Genomic DNA, 23,357 nt, shown 5'->3' on the forward strand with positions numbered 1-23,357 from the left:
GCTCAGCATCAGCCCTCAGAAGGTGATGCACACCAAGTGCCATTGCTGCCTTTGCACCTGGAAATAAAAACATTAATGTTTTGTATTAGGGGAAGATCATCTCAGACTTCATTATTTGCAGGCTGTGCCTGACTATCCCAGCCCTATCACAAACCTGCTATGTTTTGCTTTGCTCTCCTGCTTGCAGACACTGATTTATTTCCCAATTACCAAGCACATATTCAGCAAATGGATACAGAACTGTGAAACAACAGAAAAAAAAAAAAAGTCTGCAAGAGAAAAAACAAAAAAAGAGGCCTGACCCTATTTTTAAATGAAGGGTGAAAGCCTCTCCCCAAACAGCCAGAAAATTATCAAATCAAACAAGACCAATTAAAAATACCTGCAATTAGCAGATGTTAGGAAGAGGTTACTTCAAATGGCAAAATAAATACATATTTAAAAGCAATAAACCAGTACTTCCTGCCATCAGAGGTTCAAATTCAGGTCATTTAAGACCTGAAATAGCCTCCAGGTAAAGGTGTCTTCAAAGCTTCTTTAGAAAACTGATTGGGAACCCTCTGCAGTGCCTGTCTGGGCTTAAAGCCTCTTAAGTCCTAGGATTAGTGAGCTGCTGGCCTTGCCTTGGTTTAGCTGCACAGGAGCCATGTGGTAAGTCTGGCCACAGCAATGCAAGTGGTGGCAGTTTGCTGTGCAGACATCACCCTGAGATCTCTGAAATGGTCCTACTGGAGGCTTTGGCTTTCTCTGTCAAAGGATCAGCAATGGTACCAGCTGCAAGACTGAATGTGTGGTGATACTCCCACAACAGACTGAGGACTGAGACCAGGGAGGGACTGGAAACTCTGGTTAGAGAGGTAGCTGATGGGACAGCTCTAATGCAGCTGCATCCCCTGGTGCTACACTGAGGGCAGGAAGCCAAGGCCTACAGTCATGATATACAGAACAGAACCACAGAATCATGTTGGCTGGAAGAGACCCTTAAGACCATCAAGTCCAACCATTAACCCAGCACTGCCAGGTCACCACTAAACCATGTTCATCACTACCACATCTCTACAGCTTTGAAATCCCTCCAGAGATGGGGATTCTACCACTGCCCTGAGCAGCCCAGTCCAGGGCTCAACAATCCTTTTGGGGAAGAAATTTTTCATAATATCCAACCCTTGTGCAACAAAGCAGCCCCTCCTTCTTTAGGCAAAACCAAGACTATGGGATGCTGTCAAATTTGGTGAGCTGTTCCTCCATACACTCCCTGCTTCTAAGTTTCCTGACCAGTTAACACCCCAATGGACTCATCACAGCACTCTGCCTGGGTCTTGAAAGTAACACACACTGCCTGTGCCTGAAGCTGATGGTAAACACCAAAAACTCCCCACTTCCTGCCAGAAAAAGGGAGTAAAAGAGACTCATCCTGTTTCACAGCCATCCAAACAACAGGTAGCAAGGAAATCATAAGAAAAACTAAATCCACACAGCAATTACCATGTCTTTTTAAATGTAATTTTTTTTTTTTTTGGTCCTTGGGGAACTGCCAAAGGTTTTCTCTGTTTTATAGAGCAAAAAGATTGAGCTGAGTGATCTAAGCACCAGTCCTAGTGAGTCAGAAGCATGCAATTTTTGTTCTTCGAAAAGGCTGCTGCACTGCCTAAGGCAAAGAGTCTTTGCAGCTCAGACCTCAGTTATTCCAAAGAAATCCTCTCCACGGCATGGTCCAAAGGTGATCTCCCTCCATGCTCCTCACCTCACTTATTGTTTTATTCAGACATTCAATTCCTAATGCAGAACAATCTATGGAACACCAGACCAGTAAATCCTAGGATTATATTTGCATTAAAGCAGAGGTATTCCCACTTTTTGCTTCTCCTGCACTGCCAAGACATTTCTGATTCACACTGGTTCACTTTGCCAGCTCCCTGTATGAAAGCTCTTGCATGAAAGACATAGGCACTGCAGCTCTAGCACAGCATTCCAGCAAATGACTGAAACAAAAGCACTTCTGACAGCCTGTTGCCTTTCATTCATCTTGAAAATTGCAGCTTTCCACAAGTGGAAGCTTCTTCAGTGAGGATTTCTGATTTCTCTCTGTCCCTCAGCATGGCTACATTCAATACCTGCCATGCAGGAACAGCAGGAAAGATGTTTTATTATCCACCAGTGCTGCTTTTTCCTTTACTCCTTCAGTTATATGTACAGAGTGATTTCATTATCAATTTATCTCCCTGAATCATTAATGTACCAGAGTGATTTATCTTCTTCTCATTCTCTAGACCCTTGGAAAGTGTTAAAGGATCATGTACTGCCAAAATCAAGCCCATAAAAATCCATACCCATTACTGAAGTTCCCAGCAACCACTGCCACATCTGGCACATGCTGTGTCCCTGATGTCACACACACCCACTTTTTTCTTTTGGCTTTTTACCAGCTGCTTGCTGTTAGGAAGATCACTGCTCCTGTTAAGGCACAGTAATGTCAACCAGAACACTGTTACCTCAACAAAACCTTGGTATCACAGGCTCTCAATTTCTTTTTAATCAACCCAAAGAGTTGACTTATATCATCCCATCTCTAACCACAGAATGAGCCACACTCACAGGAAAAAAAAAAAAAAAAACACAACCCAAAGTGATAGGAAAAAAAAAAGCCCCAACCCAAACAAACCAAAAAGCCACTAAGAGGTAAGCATCATCAGGAAGCAAGTTCTGCTCTAGTGAGCATCTACCTCCTAAGAGCTCTCCAGTGCTTCAGTGACATTCCAGAGCAATGCTGCAGTGTTTTGTGAAAGTCAAACAACTCACACAGGACAGCACCAGGTCTGGCAAGTCTCCTGGCAGCCCTCCAGGCTCTCTTTTCACACCAACAACAAACCCTCTGCTGCCTAATTCAAGCGGCAGCCTGGACACAGGTCAGATACAAGACTTGAGAAGAAAAATTGCTCTATTTCCATCTTTCACCATTCAGATTCCTCAGAAAAGGAAATAAATGCTGCAGAGGATGAATACTAGGGAGCAATTGCCTAGCAGTGTGCCTTTTGAGAAAGGACAGCCTTCTAGGGTGTTCCTGATGAGGGTCAGGAGAGGCAACAGAGCTGGCCTGCTGCCCAAGGGAATGCAGCACTGTGCAGCACCAGGAGAAACCAGAAAGAGGACAGAAAATTTGGCCTGCTCTGCAACAATTCAGCCTTTTACTGTAATTGTTGGCTCTTTTTTCTCTCTAAATGTCAGGATGATTATGTACCTTAATGGCACTGTACCTAGAGCTCAAACAAAAGCCACAAGCAGGCACCTCTGAGTAACCTGCAGCTAATTATAATATTCAGAGAGAGAGGGGAAAAAAGTCTGGTTTTATCTGTATGAAATCACAAAGCTCATTTCACTAAAGCATCTGGCTGGCTTGTCATTTTAACACAAGCTCAAGAAACATCCTAATCAGGTGGATAAACACAAGCCTCAAAGCTCAGAGAAGATATTGTTTGGACAGCAGCATCCTCTACCCCTTTGCTGCATTCAGAATTCTGGCTCAATTGTGGTAATCAACTCCAGAGAGAGCTTCCCACATGGGAGGAAAACCAGCTGGAAACCCAACACTGCTGTCTTTAGCAATGCAATTACTTTTCATTCCACAGATGGATGCAACACACAGGGATCTTTTCAAGGGGAGGAAAAAAAGGAAAAAATACCAACACCACAGACAAAAGCTGACTTCCTAATAGTTTTCCTAAAGGCAAGAGGATTACAAAGTTCATCTTCAAGCCCTCCTCAGGAGGAGGGAATAAAACCACTCTCAGCTCATCCTCCCAGCAGAGAGGCTCCAGCCCTCCCATCATTGCTGTGGCCTCCTCTGGCCCCGCTCCAACAGGTCCCTGTCTGTGCTGAGCACTCCAGAGCTGGCCCCAGCACTGCAGGCATGGTCTCAGCAGAGCAAAGAAGAGCAGAATCCCCTCCCTCCACCTGCACCTCAAGAGCATCTTGCATATCCTCTGGGGCACACCCTCCCCATGTTTTGGAGACCACTGCTACAGAGTGGGCAGCTGTCAAGCTCAGCAAGGTCAAGCGTCCCTGCCCTAGAGCACGACTCACGGCTGGGAGTGCGCCGTCTCGTAGCGCTCGAAGGAGTGCGAGAGGTCGTGCTTGTTGTTCATGTAGCACTGTGTGCACAGGTCATAGTCAAAGCACATCTTGCACTTCCAGCGCATCCCCCGGATGCCATGCTTCTTGCAGCAGTCACAGATGATGTTGGGGTGACGGACACCTAGGAGAGAAAAGTAAAGGCAGGTGAGATCCACACCAAATCCAGAGAGAGCAGGGCGAGCAGGCTCTCAGAACTACATCAGCGTGCTGTAAAGAGAAATACAATCATGTGCTGTGTGTATTGAAGAGGATGCAATGCTGTGGTAAGACTGAGGGGAGATCTTCTCAATGCTGGTCAATAGCTACAGGGTGGGTGTCAAGGTTATGGGACTAGTCTCTTCTCACAAAGGGCAATAGATAAACTGGAACACAGAAAGTTCCACCTCAACAATAAGAAAAGTTTCTTTGCTGTGAGGGTGATGGAGTACTGGAGCAGGCTGCCCAGAGAGGTTGTAGAGTCTCCTTCTCTAGACTTTCAAAACCCACCTGGATATATTCCTGTGTGACCTGGTCCTGGGTGATTCTGCTTTGGCAGGGGGGTTGAACTAGATGATTTCCACAAGTCCCTTCCAACCCCTACCATTCTATGATTCTGTGAAGTGAAATGAGCAACCTGAAGCATCCAATTCCTGGCTTAAGGGACTCCCATCCTAACAGAATCTAACAGAACAACAATTCAGTAAAACTGACAGACTCAGAATGAAGAAAGAAAGGCCTTTGCCTAGAAGCAAGCAGGAACGTCCTTGCCACGAAGTGGCTGAGCATACCCTACTGCTCAGCACCAGACCACAGGAAGCTGCAAGAGGCTGAGCATTCCAGCTTGCACATGAGGCAGGATTCCCACACACTGAAGGAGCTGGGTTCCCAGCACCAGTGTTGGTGCTTCCTGCCCTTGCCACACTCACCTATTTGTGCGTTATCATACAGAAGGAGGTCGTAAGCCCCTTGGAATCCAGTCCTGTAATTGGTCCTGTTGCCTTGATCCCACTGCACGACCACAGTCTTATCTGGAGTGGTTGGGCTGCCTGTCCGACCAATCTCGACCACAGTCCCGACATTCCCTTCTCCATTGTCCTGGTTGCCCCACTTCCAGTCCACTCCACGCACGACTCGCATCCCGACCTGCATGCTGGCATAGGGCTCCACGTCCATCCACCTGCACGGCAACCTCTACAGCTCCTCCAGGTGAGGGGCCTTGCAGACAGGCAGTATCACCAGCAGCACATCCAGCATCCTCAGCAGCATGTTCAGCACACCTGAGGAGACAACACAGTTAAGTGACACCATTTGCCACAGCACATTTTGCCCAGAATGACCTGGCTCCAGAAGAGGCCTGAGCTGCTGAGCAGATAAATCTGTGCTTTATTTAAAACAGGGATCCTCCCAGCTTTAGATGGGACACACACGCAAACTAGCCAGACTTCCAAGGCACAGGAACACCTGCGTATGTCCAAAAGACTTATCCCAGAGCACTGGGGATGAGGGAAGAGGACTGGACAAGAAGTTTTGACAAAACACCAGGACCAGCCCTTGATTTCTAATTCAGGAGGAAGTGCAACAGCCACCAGAGACACAATGGCAAGAGAAACAAAAACTAGAATGGTCAATGGAATCGAAACACAACCAGGAAAACACCAGCAACATGATTTTAGCAATAAAAATAGCAGTAGCAGTCTATTTTCCTTGGAGATTCCTCACATCTTATTAGTTCAATACTGCAGTGCTGAGTTCCACTTGCCCAGAAAGTTCGTTTTGGGCTTGATTTTGGGATGCAGGAAGTGTTAAAGATGCAGATGAAAGATGCTTGTCTGTTTTCCCCAAAGAGAAAGGTCTTTTGCTGCTCTTTAGCAATGTCAGCTCCAAGACGAACAGGAAAGGATTATTGCTTACCCACACAGAGCTCTCCAGACTTCAGGCTAGGATCAATAAGAGCTTGGAATAATCTTCCTAATTGTTGCCATGACAATTGGTAAATGAGGTGAATACCACACAGATGGAGCACATCCACAACTTTCAATTAAATCAAAGAAATTGTCAAAGCCTGGTTTACCTCTTTGCCAGAACAAGCCAGAGGAGCATGGCTTTCAACATTTAGGGCCAAGCTCCTGCTTTAACTTCTGGAAAAACCTACTCTAGCATCCTTTTATCTTTGGGCATCTCTGGGCCTCCCTCATTCTCTCCAGTTATCCACAACATCCAAAAATTTTCTTTGAATTCAAAAAGCCCCAAACCCAACAGAATGCTAAGGGCCAAACAGTGCAGATCCTAGAAGCACAGCAAATCTTACCAACTGCCACAACACAAAACCAGTTCAAACCAGGCTGCCAAGCCTGGTTTAGCTGACAAGCTAATAGGATGTGTGCTCAGACATGGCAATAGGAGCAGCTCTGAGCCATGTGACACGCTGTTAACTCTACCACCCAGCAATAAAGCAACTGAAACCACTAAGCCCTAAAAATAAACTCTTCCTCCAGCCAAGCATCCCCTTTTAAATGTATGGAGGAGTAGTTTGATGCAAAGAAATCAAGTTTCCAGCGTGCAGAGCTCAATTTCTGTTCAGCTTTAGCATCAAGCTAGCTTCAGACTTTTCCTACTGCACATCACAGTGACATCCAAACACCTGTCACATGAGAGCAGCATCAAAACCAGATGTCCTTGTGAACTTCATGTCATCCTTCATTTTAATCATCACTGTAAGAAGCCCTGGGCGACACTTTGATTTAGACTTCTTTTGTGGAGGTGGATGTAACATTGCTGAGTTTAAGGTGCATCATGTTTGCAGTCTTCATGAAAGCAGAAATTACCCCCCCTCAAAAAAAAGTATGTTTTTTTGAAAGCAGTGCAGAGTCTAATCAGATTTGTAAAATCCTCCCTTCTTCCTTCAGATCAGGGATGAATAAAAAGGACAATTTATTGCTGTAAGAGGCAGAACTGCTGTTTTAAAAGGCTGCTAGCAGCCAGTCAAGACAGCCAAACCCACTGCAGAAAAACCAAATGGAAACATCCAGCAATACAAAGGTACAAGAGAAGCAAAATTCAATTATTGCTGCATGGCTTTTCCTTAAAAACAACCACCACCACCCTCCTGTTTGATCCATATGGAGGGTGGGGGGAGGTAGTAACAGTGGGCAAAGGAATTGCATGCTTAGAGAAAGCAATGACAAGTATCACAGAGGGGTTTAGACAAGGATTAGACCTTTTCTCTTTCCCCAGGAATGAATGAACCACCACAGTCTTCAGAACTCTCAGCATTTCAAGGAAAGCAACGCCTGTTCCAGAAATTATTCATCATAGAAGATTATTCCAGGCTGTGCCACAAACCCATAAAATTTAAGTCACTGCAGTATGAAGGAGAATGATCCCTTGCTACCTGAAAACAGCAGAGCAGGCTGACATGCTGTATGCTGTGACACACACTTCAACAGCAAAGCACCAACCTCAGGTCAGAACTGCCTTGGGCCTACAAATGTGTGACCTACATACAGGCAAAAATCACACTTCTTCCTGCACCTTCCCACTACTTTTCTGACACAGATGCTGCAGAGATGCCTTCTTCAAGCTACCACAAACACAAAGCAACACGAAGACACTGTAGAAAGAGCCCTGGAAAAACACTTCACTGCACTGTGAAATCACTTCTGGATGCAATATGACAAGCCAACATCAGGTATCTTGCTGCAGGACTGCCAACAGACAGCAATCCCTGTCAATATCACAGGTACCAAGTTGCAAGGACAAAAAAATCCATTTCATCAGTAGCCCATAATAAGTTGGTTCCAGATGGGAACAGACTTCTACTGCTGCCACAAGCATCAAAGCTTCCCTTGGTTCTGCAGGTCCCTACCACTTATAAGGGAGCTGGACATGTCCTTATCCCACAGCTCTAGGAGCTGTTTTAGTTCAACTGCACACTTGTGCTGCTGTATACCAGTTAATGGAGCTGTCCATGCTGCAATGACCTTCATGCAATCCCTGCTCGCTGATCTGAAGGCTATCTTCTTACTGTGAACACACAAGAAGGCACCAGATGCATTCTGCATTCCCCTCTAATCTGCAAAGGTGATGCACTGTTAGAGAACAGGACTGTTCCAAACCATTAGGAGATGGATGGCAATGCCCATGCAGTCTGAACCTCGCCAGAGATCAGCATTATTTACTTCCTAAATGGAAATGTTTCACTTGCTGAAGCATAAACTCCTCCCTTGATGCTGCCTGGGTCATAATTACTCCAGGGAAGGATAGGTGTAGCTGCCAAAAATGATTCACAGGGAAAACAGCAGTTTCCCATGGGAGTTTAAAGTAACTACAAACAAATAATCCATTGTAAGACACAAGCATATTTCTGAATGCTGACCTAATGTTCTGACCTCATCTCCTGCGACACAGGAAAGAATAACCCAGGTGTAATCTATGAAATCCCAGCTGGAACAAAAGGGAAATACTTTAGCACCTCCAGCCCCACAACAGTTTTTTGTTCCAATAATTGTTGCAACTTTCTGCCAATACTCAAACTGTGCTGCTGGTAGAAGGTGCTCTAGAGGCAATGCAACACCTGCCTCCTAAGAGGCAAAGGTTGCTGCTGCACTGAATACACAGCAAACAGAACTGAAGAGTGGTGTAAGCAGATTGACAAAATCTCTGTGTGTAACTGGGGGATTGGGTTATTTGAACAGCATGGCAAACAGAGGAAGATACAGGTGGTTTGGTTTCATTGCTGCTTGGTTGTTTTTTGTGTTTTTTTTTTTTCCTTACAGCAGCTTTTCCACCCCTGTACACATGCTGCAGTTTGAATTGTCTTCTCAGGTGAATTACTTCACCTTAGAGTGCTTTGCCTATCCTAGGATGCCTCTTTTAAGTGCTAAGGCAAATGCAAATCAGCTTTTTCAAAAGCTTGTGGAGCTCAGATTTTGATATGCCTCTAGTTTCTACTTTCTGAACATCCTTTATTATAGAAACAGAATCGTTTAGGCTGGAAAAGACCTTCAAGATCAAGTTCAACCATTAACCAAGTCTGCTGTTAAACCATGTCACCTATATGGCTTTTAAACCCCTCTGGGGACAGAGACTGAACCACTGCCCTGGGCAGCCTGTTCCAAGGCTTGACAATCTGTGAATGGAGATGGTTGCAGCAGAACTTTTATTACAGCATCTTTTCCACAGCAGCTCACCTGAGCCCAAAATGCCCAGCTTTCCCAAGCATCAATCTCTAAGTCCCAAAATAAGTCATTATTATGCTAAGCATTTCAGAAAATAACACCATCCCCCATTTCTTACTATTTTCAACCCCCCTGACTCTTCCTCCTCACCGGGTACAGCCTGTTATTTTGTATAATTAGATCTCTAATAACTGGAGACCTGCAGCACCCAACACCTACTGAAGAGCTGACACCATCTACTCACTTTCACCCTCTTGCTCTTCAGAGGCTTCCCAAGGCATACAAAGCACAGGCAGATAGAAACGCCTCAAGCTGGCACAACTCCTCCATCCTCTGGACCCTGTCCGGGCAGCTTAGCGCAGGGCTTCCCCCTGCTCCCACTGGAAATCAGACTGGAGGGTACCGGGACAGCTCCCCGAGGAGCAATGGCCTACTGCCACCGACCCTCAGCAGCTCCTGACACCGCCGCCCGCTGCTCCCGCGGGCCCAGCCCCGGCCCAGCCTCCCCCGCTCCCGCCCCCCCGCTACCTGCCGGCAGGAGCTGCCGCCCCGAGGCCCGGAGGGGTCTTGTTCCCTCCTCACCCCCGAGCCGGGGGCTTCCTCGGGCAGGAGGCTGCCGGCGGCGAGACGGCTCCGCTTCCCGGCAGACGCCGTCGGCTCGTCCCCGGCTCTGCCGTGCGGTCACGGCCGCGGCAGCACGGCCCAGCCGGGACACGCGGGGCGGCTCCCGGGCGGAGCCAGCCGCTGCCCGTCCCGGCCCCGCGAGCGCGGCCCCGCCGCCCCGCATCGCCCTGTCCGGCCTCGAGAAGCATAGGGCAGGACGCTCAGGGCACCCTGAGGACAGCAGCGGCACGGGGAAGCTGCAGAGGCGGCTGCAGGAGGAAGCTCAACCCCAGATGGGGACAAACCTCCCACTTCCCTTCCGAACCAGCGGCCCAGGCTGGCCCCGGGGCACCGGCTCGTCTGTTTCGACAGCCCTGAGCCCCGATTAAAGTCTCGTTCCCTTCCCAGAGCAGAGCTGCCCAGACAGGGCATGAACCTACCCCTTGCAGTCAGCTGCACCAGGCCACCTTGTTCCCTCCAACCGGTCCTCGCAGCCTCCCTGCTCCAGCCAGCTGCAGACAGACACGGCTGGGTCAGACTCCCTCGGGAATGGCCACAGGGAGCATCACTGTTTTCATGCTTTAAAAGCCGCGAATCCTGCCCAGACATCCACAGCACCAGACTACATTCAAGTCCCTCAGGGTCATGTTTTGTGTCCTCCTTAAGGCTCCAGCTTATGTGCATGTTCTGAACCCAGGTGCTCTGGTGTGAACTTGACCATGCAGCTGGGTACACTGGAGCAGGGCTAGGGTCTGAAGGCAAAAATCTGAATCCTGGGTGGTCTGGGCAGTCATAACAGGACTCAAGCTTTCCTCCATAAATTCCCATTCGGGAACAGAAAAATAGAGAACACGACTTAGAGGAAAAAACAGTGTCCTCTGCCTGACAGAACCAGGCTGATCAACATTTCCTGAGGCTCAGTATTTGTTTACTCCACACATATTGTGGACACACTGCCTCCATGACACCACCCTGGAGCTATAAATCCTTTCTGCCATGCAACCTTTTGCACATGGTATACAATGCAATGAGTAAGAGAATTAAGCTTTGGCCTTCTCAGCACAACTCAGCAGTGGGTAAAGCAGCTTATTTTAATTAGAAGAGGATTTAAAGAGTTTTACAGCCTGTCTTCTGAGACCCCTCATCCTGCCCTGAGCCCCCCTCTTGTACAAATAGTGAATAGCCAGCACAAGAACTATGCACAGGCCTGGGTTTATTAAACTAACCTGCAACAAACTAGGAGTTAGCTTACATCTCAGAGCATCAGTAAGGATGGAAAAGACCTCCAAGACCATCAAGTCCAACCATCAAATCAACACCACCATGCCAAAGCTATGACAGCAGCACAATAAATGAATGCTGGTAAGATTCTGCTATTGAAAAGCAACAGAAAGCCTTGAAAAGGGAATTTAACAGAGCCATAACAATCCAGACGTGGAACTGGTGGTGACCAGCTACATTTCCTCACACTTCAAATAAGAGATTCAAATAAGTCAGGTGGTCACGGCTAAATTAAGCCAGCTTCAACTGGCTTAATGTCTACTGTGGCTAGGCAGCTGGTTTGTACAACTGCTTTCTACACCACTCCTATGGGCATGTGGCCTAAAGGAATACGGCTTGCCAGGGTTTTCCTCCTTTCCTGCCACAAGCAGTGTTTCTGAGAAACCAGCAGAAGTTGAATAGCTAAATGCTTGGCCAATTCCTATTGACACAATTAAGCACTGTTCCCCACCCCACTTTCCCTACCTGCAAACCAGAAAGAAATGCTGCTTCAATAACAGACTACTTCTGAGCTGCTAAGTTAGTTACCACAGCTCATGCCAACAAACTCAAACTCACTCTTACCCTTCACTTTTTTTCTCCTCACCTAACAGCAAGGCCCCAGGAGAGCACAGCAGCACGTGCTCTAACAGGATGTAGACTAATTTCTCTCACAAAAATATTCACTACTAAATGAAAGCAGACCAGAAAAAGAAAACCAAAAACCAAACCAAAACACACACAGAATACCAGACAATAAATAACCCTTTTTGACTTGCTGGTTGTATTACATAAACAGAATAAAGCAGGTGATTAATGCTCAGGGATTAATATCTTGTTGTTTCAGCTTCTCTGTGCAAGAGCAGCCACACATCCTGAAATGCAGGGACACAGAGTAAGGGAATGCTAAAAATAACCAGCCAGGAGCTATGCTTAAAGATGGTCCCATTGAGTGCATTTTATCTCTCCACACTTCTCCTTTACAAATGCCAGCCCATTGATCTGTTTTGCCTGAACTGGATTTTACATTCCATTTACACCAATTGTATGCTAGCACTGACTTGTCATGGTGAGAGGGGAACTTTGCCTTCCCTTTCAGGTTGCAGGAGCAATACTTTCAGTGCTTATAATGCTGGCTTCCTCTCTGTTCTTCCACCTTGTTAAAGGATGCAAGTCTAAAAGAAGCATCAGCAAATTTAGTGCTAGTCAGCAACTGTATTTTTGTGCAAACCCTTCTGAGAAGCTTGACTCCATCGTTCTGGTCTCCCAACAATCTCAGAATAGATCCCAAAGATGGAAGAAGTTATAGAGAAGTTATCCATCTTACACTTTCAGGTTCATTATGTCCAAGTATGGCAATACCTAATAGTGTCAGCAGACACAAAAGCCAACAGAGGCAGCTGCTGCATGAAACACAGTCAAAGATGGGCTCTGCTTAGCCAAGGAAAAGCACAAGAGATAACTGGACAGTAGCCAAGATCCTCATTCAGAATTCTGACAGAGAAACACTCAGTGATTCTCCTGAGACTGTCTATGGCAGTGCCAGAAGCACCAGATTACAGTAATGCCACTGGAGTGACTCAGTCTCAAGGCCATGCTGTCTTCATACTGTAAAAGCCATCACCAGAAGAAGAAAATGCGTCACAGCAAACAAGAAACTGAAACACACAGGCACTGCCACTTGTCCCTCAGGGGGAAAGGCAGTACCTCTGTCATCTGGACTGCAAGGAGGATGCCCCAGGAAGAAACTGGCTCCACAGCCCAAGAAGGTCAGCATCCATACACTTCCAAAGGGTGAGATGACTTTTTAAAAACCCTGCAGAGTTATCTTCTGTTTTCCTTGGGACCAAATTTAAATTCTGTGGGATTAAGCACAAATGCTGGGGCCAAGAGTCTTTTGTGTTTATATCTGAATGCTGTGAAGACCTCTGTGCTTTTGAGGCTAAACAGGCAAGAAGGACTTCCTGCTCTCAGATCCAGGACCACCACTAAAGTCTCAGATCAAAGATAACTCTTCTTAACTTAAATCACAGATAGGATTCAAAAACTCACAGCTTCAATATGGCTGAAACATCAAGAAGTTAATTAGAGAACTTCCTCCAGCTGCGTGTGAAGGCATGCAAAGCCTTCTAGAGATATCAAATCAGAACTGGGCTGGCCTTGAACCTTCAATTCTCACTTGATTCAAACCTCAACTCACCTGTGATGGCAACAGACACAGAAATGTGAACCTGCTTCAAAACCCAAGCACTTCTCTGCATAGCCTCAATCCAAACTGGTGTTGTCACCAAGTTCTATGGACCTAAAAGGGATTTTTTGTCAGGTAGGAGTAACAAAATAAGTTAAATAAAAAGTCACAGCATCATCCAAATGATCTACCAGGAGCAAAGACACAGCACAGTGCTTTTAATGAATCAGCCTCCTGCTATCTGATGGATTAGTCCCATGAAATGCACTGGATTGCACAGCAGGTCAATATTTGCTTTAAACCACATAAACACAACCTTTGGGAAACACCACCAGTAAGCCAAACCCAAACAGCTGTCACAGAATTCCAACACGAAGTTGTGTTACACCACAGGGTACTGGTTTTGGCTGGGAGAGAGTTTTCTTCAGAGTAGCTCATATGGTGCTCCTTGGGATTTCTGACCCAAAAAGTCACTCATGTTTTAGCTATTGCTGAACAGCACTTATCAAAGCCTCTTCTGCTCCTCACACTGCCTTGCCTGTGGGTAGGCTGGGGGTGCATAAGAATTTGGGAGGGAATACAGCCAGGACAGCTGATCCTAACTGTCCAAAGGGACAGCTGATACGGCATCACACTCAGCAATAAAAGCTGGGGGAAAGAAACAGCAAGGGGGGGAGGTATTTGCCCTCCCAAGTAACCATTACTCCTGATGAAGTTCTGCTTTCTCACTGTTACCCTTCCAGTTCTCCTCCCTGTCCCACTGGGGTAGAATGGAGCAAGCAGCTAGTGTGGTACTTAACTGCCTACCTGGGTTAACCCACAGCACACAGAAACGTGAAATATCTTCTGCCAGGTATTCAAAATCTAGATTTACAAGTCAACATCAGTCAAATCCTATATAAAAGAACAACTTCACTCTACCAGCTTCTACTGAACACAAAAACTTCAGGCTTTAAATGGGTGAGATCAGTGCTCATCTGCCCACTGGAGAATTAAGAGTGATTATAAGTGAAAGTTCACACTGGGCATCTAGTGGATCTTCCTTATTACATCCCACAGGATAATTGCTCATAAGCATGATGAAATTTCCTTCTGGCTTTTCATGAACTGTGTTCTCTCCAGGAGGGAGAAAAACAGCTCCAGCCATTTGCTTTAATTGGACCTGACAGTTTGCAGATTGCTGCCTCAAGCCTTGAAAAGCTCAGTAGCTGGGGCTGATGAGAATCCACTGTTTCCTCAATAGCAGATTTCAGAGTTGAATTTACATGGCATTAGAGTAAAAACAAATACACACAGAGCCCCAAACCACACACAACCACCAGGTGATGTTGTTTCATAACACAAAAATCCCCACCAATTATTTGCTGCGTTTGAATTAAGGTGTTTGGTTTTTTTTTTCCCCACTTTACATAGAAATAAAAGCAGGAGAAGGGTATTTAACTTCCCCACATGCTCCATGGGAGATCTCTGTGGCATAAAGAAAACAAAAACTCAGAAGCATTGTATCCAGTGACTCCCCCACTCTCTCCTGCCAACAATCACCACTGCTTTTCTGGCCATTAGCATTAAGAAGTCAATAGTCAAGCACCTGGCATGGCAGCTCTTTTTGTGCCCCATTCAGAACACTGACAAAAGGCACAACATTAAAAAACAAACAAAACAAAACACCCCAACAGTTTAATAAAATCAAACACAGCCCACTCAGGGAACCTAGAAAACCTCCACCACTTACAGAAGCAGCTTAACATATCTATCAGGAATGGGTCTGGTGTAGTTTATCGAGCCTTGTGGAAAAGGATGGACTAGGTGGCCTTATCAAAATCCCTTCCAGATCTGTTTTCAATCACCTAGAAATGGAGGACCACACAGAAACATATTCCAACAGTGAGAAATCTGTCTGGGCAGCAGATTTCAACTGTACTCTTACTCAGACACTGCTCCAACACATTTCTCAGAGGCAAGACCTTCTTGCCCAGAGCTGATGGTGTTGAGCCTGTGGTAAAGCTCAGGTCCATGCATCTTTTACACAATCTATCAATATCTATTGATCAGGAAAATCTAGGTTAAATCACTTCAAAATTCACAATCCTCCAATTAGTTTACACAAGTGCCCTTATGGACAGCTAAGTTACCCCACAAGTCATTAAAAATTAGAAGACTGCAGGAGCAAAAAAGAAAATAATTAAATAGAGAAGACTTAACATTGAAGTCCTGCTGGTAGACATATGGTTGACTAGAGAATGGTTGGGGAACACCCAGTACTGTGATATAGCTGATCATAGGTATTTAGCCTCTGGTACACTCAGCAGTGGTGGTACAATAGGATTACAAATCATCTGAGTTAGGAACACAACTTCCCCCAGATTCTCAAAATGAAAAGTAGCTGCTTCAGACTCTGGCACAGGACAAGCTGGAGCATAAAACCTGCTGAATCTCTGATGAGCCTTGATAACTCATCCTACCAACTTCCAGCCTTCCCCTGCTGGCTTTCAGATCGGTCAGCATCGCACTCCTGTCAGTTTTCTGCCTGAAACTTGACCTTTCTGTGCTCTGAAAACAGATCAAAAGGTTTAAGTCTAATCTATCTTGACATGCCTTTGGCTACAGAGACATCAGCTGCGTAGGAGCAGAATGAATTGAGTAGTTCACTATTGCTTTCCTCCCTGGTACTTAGAGAAGGTTTGAGGGTCAGCACGTACACCAATTCACTTGCAAGTCTGTACATTTCAGAAGTACAGATGTTATCTTTCAGCCCTGGATAGCTGAGTACTTTAAAGTACCCACTTTACAGATGGCAAATGGAGCCAGAGCTCTATGAGGGATTGGTGGCAGAGCCCAGAACAAAGCTCACACACATATCCTAGCTCCAAGTTCAGTCCTCCACAGCCTGGCCCATGCTGCTCACAGGGGAGTTAAAGAACAGTTTCACCCCATGGTCCAGCACGCATCCTTGCATTCCCTGGGTTCACATCAAGGAATGTAGATTGAGGTCTAAGGTGAAGCACACACCTAAGGCGATGCCAACTTCTACATACAGCCAGTCTAAATGCCACAAGAGTTGTTCCACTACAGCTGTTCTCATTACAGAGGGTACAGAAAAATTTAAACTCTTTAAGTCTCACAAAACACAAGAGACTCCACTTTCTCACTCCATGCTTAAGGAGAGCAGAGCATCCAATCATCCCTCTGCAACCAGTGAGTCTAGTGAAGGCATACTGAAAGCTGCACTCATCTCCCTCTGAGAACACTGCACTGCAAGACCCTAGCCCCTCCATAAATAATCTTGATAAGCCATGAATTTAAATTCTTGAAAAACAACTAAGACTCAAAGAGCCTGCTCACAGGACTTTGCATTCTATTCCTGGATCCCTGGGAAACAGCAACTCGAAATGAAAGGGCATGATCGGTACTGTCGCAAGTGGTATGGTCACATTCAGCATGACCCTGAATTCTGCCAGAGCCCAGGAGCAGTTCTGTATCAGAGATGATGAGCAAAGCAAGCAGATTTGATGAGAACAAGCAGGCAGGGGCAACATGACCTAGGAGAGCTTAATTATCAAGTTGGAGAAAGCTTTCAAGTCCAACAAAACCATAGGAGAACAAGAGCAGTCTCTGCAAGCAACTACACAAATGCAAGCCAAGAGATGAGCTTCTGCCACAGCTCTGATCAGCCCATGGTGGTCATGCAGCCATGCACATGACAAGCAAAGCAGCTTACAAAGCCCTGAACACAAGTGAAAATGGAAGGAAACAACCAATTCTATTTACCAACACCCTGAAACCACAAATGACAAATTGTAACAGGTAAGTAAGTGTGGAAGAAGGACCTAGAAGGATCAACAACAGCATTTTCTTCATAAGAAATAGTTTTAGAAAACCAAGGAGCTGCCAAACAGAGGAGAAATACAAACAGTATCCCATCTGAGCCAAATAAACTCCTCCTGTAGCAACAGAGAGGTGCAGAGGATGTAATGAGGCTCTTAGCCAACAAGAGAGGAGGTTCAGTAGCAAAGCCAAGCTGAAGCGACCTCCATGAAGGTGAGCCAGAGCTCATTTGCTCCTCAGTGAAGTAGAAATTAGAATTTGTTGCGTTCACAAAGGGAATTCTGGAGCTGAGTGTCTGCAGGGAAATCAGAACAAACATATGTGGCACTTCCAATGCAGCAGTACCATCTTCTCTAGGTTTAAATTTGTCCCTTGTTTTCAGGAATCTTTTTTGTTTTTCAGTTGGGGAAAAATGCAAATATCACAGAAACACAGGAGAGAAAAAGCCACATGTGCTTCAGCTTCGAGTTATATTCAGCATACGGCACATGCCCCAGCCATACAAAATGCCCAGCAGCAACCACTGCCAACGTTTCAGCTCTCACCTCAGCACGTAAGGACTTACCTGCAGTACCTGTTTCAGAACAGGAAACCAGAACGCACGTTTAGAGAGCAGCCAGCGCTCGCCAGCCAGAAAGAACGAAATAAAAACGGAGCAGGAGCAGACAAACCCCACCAAGGACTCAACGCCGGCTAAACGTGGCAGAGAGAAAACCTAGAGCACAGCTAATCCCAGCTTAGCCCAAGAGGAAAAACGTGGAAAAAACAAAATCCGGGGACATACCTGAGAGAGCAGAGAGAGAAGAGAATTCAAACAACCCTTCAGCAAGCCGCTGTCCTTAGCCAAGGGCTGCGTTTGCCTCCTTCCCTCGTTCATTCTCAGTGTAGCAGTCCCAGCAGCAGACCGAAACCAGTGGCCTAGGGAGGGACAGAAAACCCGAGCAGCACCTCAGGTGGGCACCATCGCCTCCGCCAGCCGCCACCGGCTCCCCTCACACCCAACACCGCCGCCGGACGAGACACGAGTGCGGCTCCGGTCCTCGCACCCGCGGCGGCACCGGCGGACTACAAGCACAGCCGCAGCGTCCCCAGAGACGGCAGCTCCCCAGCGTCGTTCCCCCCCGGCTCCCGCGGTCCGGCTCCCCGACGGGGACCAGCCGCCCCAGGCCCTGTTCGGCAGCGGCACCCAGACACCACGGCACCGGGCTGGGGCAGCCCTACCCACGGCCATGCTGCCCCGACCACGCTGCCTGCAAGCCCCCCCTCTTACCCCCAAAGAAGCGGCCGAGGAGCCGGGCCGCGCCCGGCCTCCCCGCGGGTGCTGCAGCTGCGCCGCTCGACCCCGCTCCCCCGGGGCCGCCCGCCCCGCCCAGGCCTCTCACCGCCCGGTGACAGCCGCCGGGGCATGCTGGGAGAAGTAGTCCCCGGCCCGCCCCGCTCCCCGCCCGTGGGGCGACGCCGACTACAAGTCCCGGGAGGCCCCCGCGGCCCGGCCCAGGCCTTGGCCCGCCTGGGGGGCCTCAGGCTGGCGCTGGGCTTCGGGGCAAGGCCCGAGTTGGGCTGCGACGGCCCCGTTCCGGGTTCAAGCCTCTGCTCCCCCAAGCCCCTGCTCCCCTTGCCGTGCCCGGTCCCTCCTTGCCGTGCCCAGTCCGGCCTGTCTGTGCTATCCCTGCTCGGGGTTTCTGCTTCGGGGGTAATAAATATTTGGGATCGTTCCGTGTTTTCTTTGCGTTTTTGTGTTTTAGCCCATGGGAACGCCTGACGTGTAAGGGTGCGGGATCCATGCCAGGACTCTTTTTCTAAACGTTTGGGTTGTTGGATTTTTGGGGTCATTTGGGGATAACTGTAAGGGAGGTGTGGTGATTCTTTGCAAGGTGCCTTGGGTCTTTGTGCAGCAGGTTGCCAGGAAGGCTCTGGAAGCCCCTACCAGACAAGATCCCATCTCAGATAATGCCTCATGGGGTCATTGGTACCCTGTGTGCCACCATGCATTAGCCAGAGTGTGTGAATCTAAAAGCACAAGCTATTACTACTTTCGTAATGAACTTATCTTCAAACAGGCAGAGACAACAAGTTTGTGTGGTCTGCCTGGTGATAAGGACTACACTTGTTATGGATCTCGTGTGTGACACACTCTACTGACCTTACCCCACTGTGGTCAGAGACACCTTATAAAGCCTCTTGCCTGCCCTGTTCTGTTGGTGCACATCAAGAAAGGCTCTGTTGAAGCCACCAGAGTGGAATTTTGGTTTGTATTTTAGTCTTTTTTAATGTGGACTGGCATAGCAGAGCGAGGGTGTGATGGTTTGAAACTGTCTTTTTAATTTTTCTTTGCAAAGTTCAAAACAGAGAAAGTGAAAGAGTGTAAATAAGTCACTATTGGGTGTACGAAAGCAAAATAATGATTGTTCTAAACACTTCCATTGGATAGATAGAAATGTTTAAGAACTATTACCCAAAACAAAGTGGGCATTCTGCACATTCTGCGTTCGGCAGTGGGGGCAGTTGCTGGGCTGTCTGGCTGCTGTTTCTTCTTCTCTTCTGGCTGAAGATAACACGTACTGACCTTGGCAGCTAAGTTAACAACTTTCTGCTTAACAAACTCTGCTTCTCTGTCCAGGGGGGGTCTGGGGGGAAGCTCCTGGGAGAGGAAGGCCCCTTTGGGAGGGTCCCTTTGGGGGGAAGCAAAGGGAAATTGGTTGTGCTTTTCTGTTGATTGTTGGTGGGGGGGGGGGGGATTTCAGCTCACACCGACACACATATATTTGTAAATGTTGTGAATTTTGTATATTTGTACATATTCATTGCATTTCTCTGCTTATAAATACAGCCTTCATTTGCTTCCAGACTGGGCTAGCCTGGTTATTGTTGGTGGGGGGGGAATTTCAGCTCACACCGACAGAGGGTTAAAAGAGTGACCTGCACTGATCGTGAAGGACGACCACAGCAGTCAAAGTGAGTGATGTGGTCATGCCAAACCCAAATGCCTGCAGCACAGAATTTGCCCTGCACTCACAACAGGAATGAGACAGCAAGGCCATAAAAAAAAGCCACCCTGTGCCATTCCTCATCCTGCTACCCCATCAGGAATATTATTTAGAGCCCTAAAATTCGAGGAGGAAGCAAAGTAACTGAGCAGCAGGATTGCCTGGGGCTCATGCAAGCTGAGGAGACCAAAATTCTGAGACAGTGTCAGAGCACAACAGCAGTTGCTATAACTTTTATGCCTACAGGGTACAAAGGACCTGTCCAAACACAGGCTCGTCATTGCCATGTGATAAAAGCTGAACAGGAGGACTCTGTGTCTCTTGTCCTTGTGCTAAAGGTGATGTGGGCCAGACCACTCACACCTTGGGGTGACTGTGAAAATGTGAATGTGAAAAAGAGTGACTTGAGCCTGACAGGGCTGTGGGCAGAGCTGCGGTGCATTTTAGCTTTTGGCCAGGAGATGGGGAATGAGCACTGTTAACTATTTAGGACTGTGCTAAGTGGATCTAAGCATGCACTGGGGCTCCCTCCCTCAGCTTGCAGATTTCTGTGATAGTATAAACACAGAAAACACCTTAAAGAGAGGTAAGTACAGCCAGCACAGCACCAAGTCCTGGCTTTCCAAATATATTACCAGGAATCTTTCTTTGCCCACTGGATGCCACTGTTACACAGAAATATTCACAGTCTCTTTCTGTAGGTTTCTTCTCCAGACACATCTCTATCAGATGTGGAAGGCCACTTCAGGGGCAGCCAAACTGTTTGAATTTATTTCTATTACCCAGCCTTTTGTTTTTTTAAACAAAAGAATTCTCCTTAACATTTTGCAGCTCACTGACACTGCACATGTGAACCTTGGGCCATGAAGGTATCTGCCTATGTGATGGCAACACCAGCAGCAGAAATCTAGTGATGTTCTTTGAAGGTGATTGAACAGTACACAGGAAAAAAATAATAAAAATAGCTGCTGAGGGGAAAATGTTGTCCAAAACGTGTCTTCAGGTCAGATAGAGAAGGACATTTCCCACAGGTATGTGCTGCAGTGCCTGTTTTGCCTGCTTAGTCTGTGTGTGGTAAGACAGGTTCAGAGACTTCTCCCCTCAAAAGCAAAGCCTGGGACTGGCAGCTTTCCCTGGCTCCCACGGTGCAGATGTGCACTGCTGTTACACTCACACCTTGTGGCACTGTCTCCAGAGGCAATGACCTGGATAGAGCAGGAAGGACAAGTGTGGCTTCCACTTTTTAGAGACAAATGAGCAGTGTTTTAGCTCAGCTGAGCCTCAGAATGAGACAGAAAGTGACCTACATCCAATACCCAGCTTTGGGAATTAACTTTGAGGAAGTTCAGTTCCACATTTAGGTCTCTCCTCTGAAACAAGCGGCAACACAGCCTAATGGAATCTAAACCCAAAGGGAATTCCTCTTTATTTCCTTTCCAAGAGTTTTTAGCACTGAGAAACAACTATCCTGGATTTTTAACCCCTGTTTCTCACTGAGGGAAAAATAGGACTCCAAGTGATCCTTCAGCTTGTAACAACTAAACTGTTTCCTGAGATCTGAGCCATTCACCTTCCAGGAGCTGGTCAAAACAACAGGAGAACTAAAATAAGGAAGGAGCTGTGGCAAAGCTGCTATGACAACTATATAACAGTGAAAAGGATTGTGTCTATCTGAGGACACCATCTGTGTCCAATAAACTTGACAGCAAATAAGGTAACTGATAAAAGGCAAAGCAGGGACCCAGCTTTGTTTGACCTCCAGTGGTGTAAATCTGATAACTTTCAAATTCAGGGGAATTATTCCTCTGAGCCTTCGGCTGTGTGTTTGCACAGTCTGCTGAGTCCCTTAGCTGACAATCCTTTGCTGTCTTGCCTTTTTTGCAGCCCAGTCAGTGTGATAAAAAGTACTAGAGACAGTTTGGATCTTCATACATCAATGTGAAATCTCAGGGGGAACTTTAAAACACTTGCTAACAAATATCTGCAAAGCATATGCTGCATGGAGCCTGCCATCAATAAAGCAAGTGGCAAATAAATATTATGGTGTCATGAATTCAGCCTGGGGGCTACAGCTGTGTTGTTGTGCAGCTTGTGGTATCCAGAGAAGCACTGTTGTCTGCTTCTGAATTCTATCCAGCCCTCTGGAGTCCTGTAAGAAGCAGTTTCTGTCTCAGTTTTGTCTGTAAAATGAGATGAGAGTGATTTACCCTCTTGCCCCACTCTTCACTGCACCAACTTTGCAGCAGGACCTGATCCCTCTGTGTAAGAAGCAGTGCACTGGGTCACTGATATCCCACTGGAAACGTGGTAGCAATGTCAATAAGCAAGCCAGGATGCTGTGTAGCCCTCCAGAAATCCTGGACAGATAGCTGCCCTGGCATGGTCAGAGAGATGCTCAACAGTTTTGTGATGTAATCCTGAGCCCTGTTACCATATGGACTCCTAAAGGGAGTGCAGGGAAGCAGTGAGGAAAGGCACTGTCCTTGGAAGGAGCAGAAAATAGCAGCTGAGCTGTGCCAAACTCTGGCCTTCCTGCATTTTGTCCTGAGTGTGTTGTTAATGACCAACAGACAAAGAGCAGGGACCAGGTAGTCACAGCTGTGTGCAGGGAACACTGAGTTTGGTGTGGTAGAACAGCAGCCCAGTGATGAGTGCTGAGGTTGCCTTGGAACAGCTGCAGGTAGTCCCAGCAGTGCTCCTGCTTCTGGCTAGCAAACAGAAACCTGTCTGCCAGCTGTGCTGCAGTGGTGTCATCTGGGGACACATGATCTGAAGCTGGCCCTAGAGAAGTCATCTGCAAGTGTTTGAGGGCACCAGGGCTGCCTTTTTGGAAGCTCCCCACTGCTTTTTGGGTGGGAGTTCTCCAGAGCCCCTAGCAGCTGTGGATTCTGTAGTGCTGGGTGCTGGATGGTGACTCTCAGCAGTGGTCAGCTGCCTGCTCTTTAGGACTGAGCCTTTACCTGCAGGTGCTAATTGCCAGTGCCAGCAGTTCTGCCATCTGAAGTCTATCTGAAGTCTCTTCTCCCTGTTGTTGCTGCTCTAGAAAATATCTAAGACAGCTTCACTCCAAAGCTGAGCATCATTCAAAAACCAAGGAAGACTGGATCAATCTGTTCCATCTGGTCTTCTGACCTTTGCTAAGTGTTCAGATATTGCCAGGTGGAAGACTGGAGGAGTTTTGGAGTCTAATGGAATCACAGAACTGGT

The 23,357-nt window shown here is 47.1% G+C and overlaps 1 protein-coding gene across 1 annotated transcript in view; it reads right to left on the bottom strand.

The window, feature by feature from the left end:
• Positions 1-18,054, bottom strand: part of MIB2 (MIB E3 ubiquitin protein ligase 2) — a 42,624-nt gene extending 24,570 nt beyond the window's left edge. The window contains exons 1-3 of the mRNA XM_054395112.1: positions 17,948-18,054; positions 5,037-5,387; positions 4,081-4,252 (exon numbers count right to left, since the gene is read on the bottom strand). Coding sequence (XP_054251087.1) covers positions 4,081-4,252; positions 5,037-5,283 — 419 coding nt within the window. The 5' untranslated portion in view covers positions 5,284-5,387; positions 17,948-18,054. The remainder of the gene's footprint in view (positions 1-4,080; positions 4,253-5,036; positions 5,388-17,947) is intronic.
• Between the last annotated feature and the right edge of the window lie 5,303 nt (positions 18,055-23,357).

This window comes from Indicator indicator, chromosome 32 (genome assembly GCF_027791375.1).
Source record: "Indicator indicator isolate 239-I01 chromosome 32, UM_Iind_1.1, whole genome shotgun sequence".
In the NCBI taxonomy this organism is placed as follows: Eukaryota; Metazoa; Chordata; class Aves; order Piciformes; family Indicatoridae; genus Indicator; species Indicator indicator.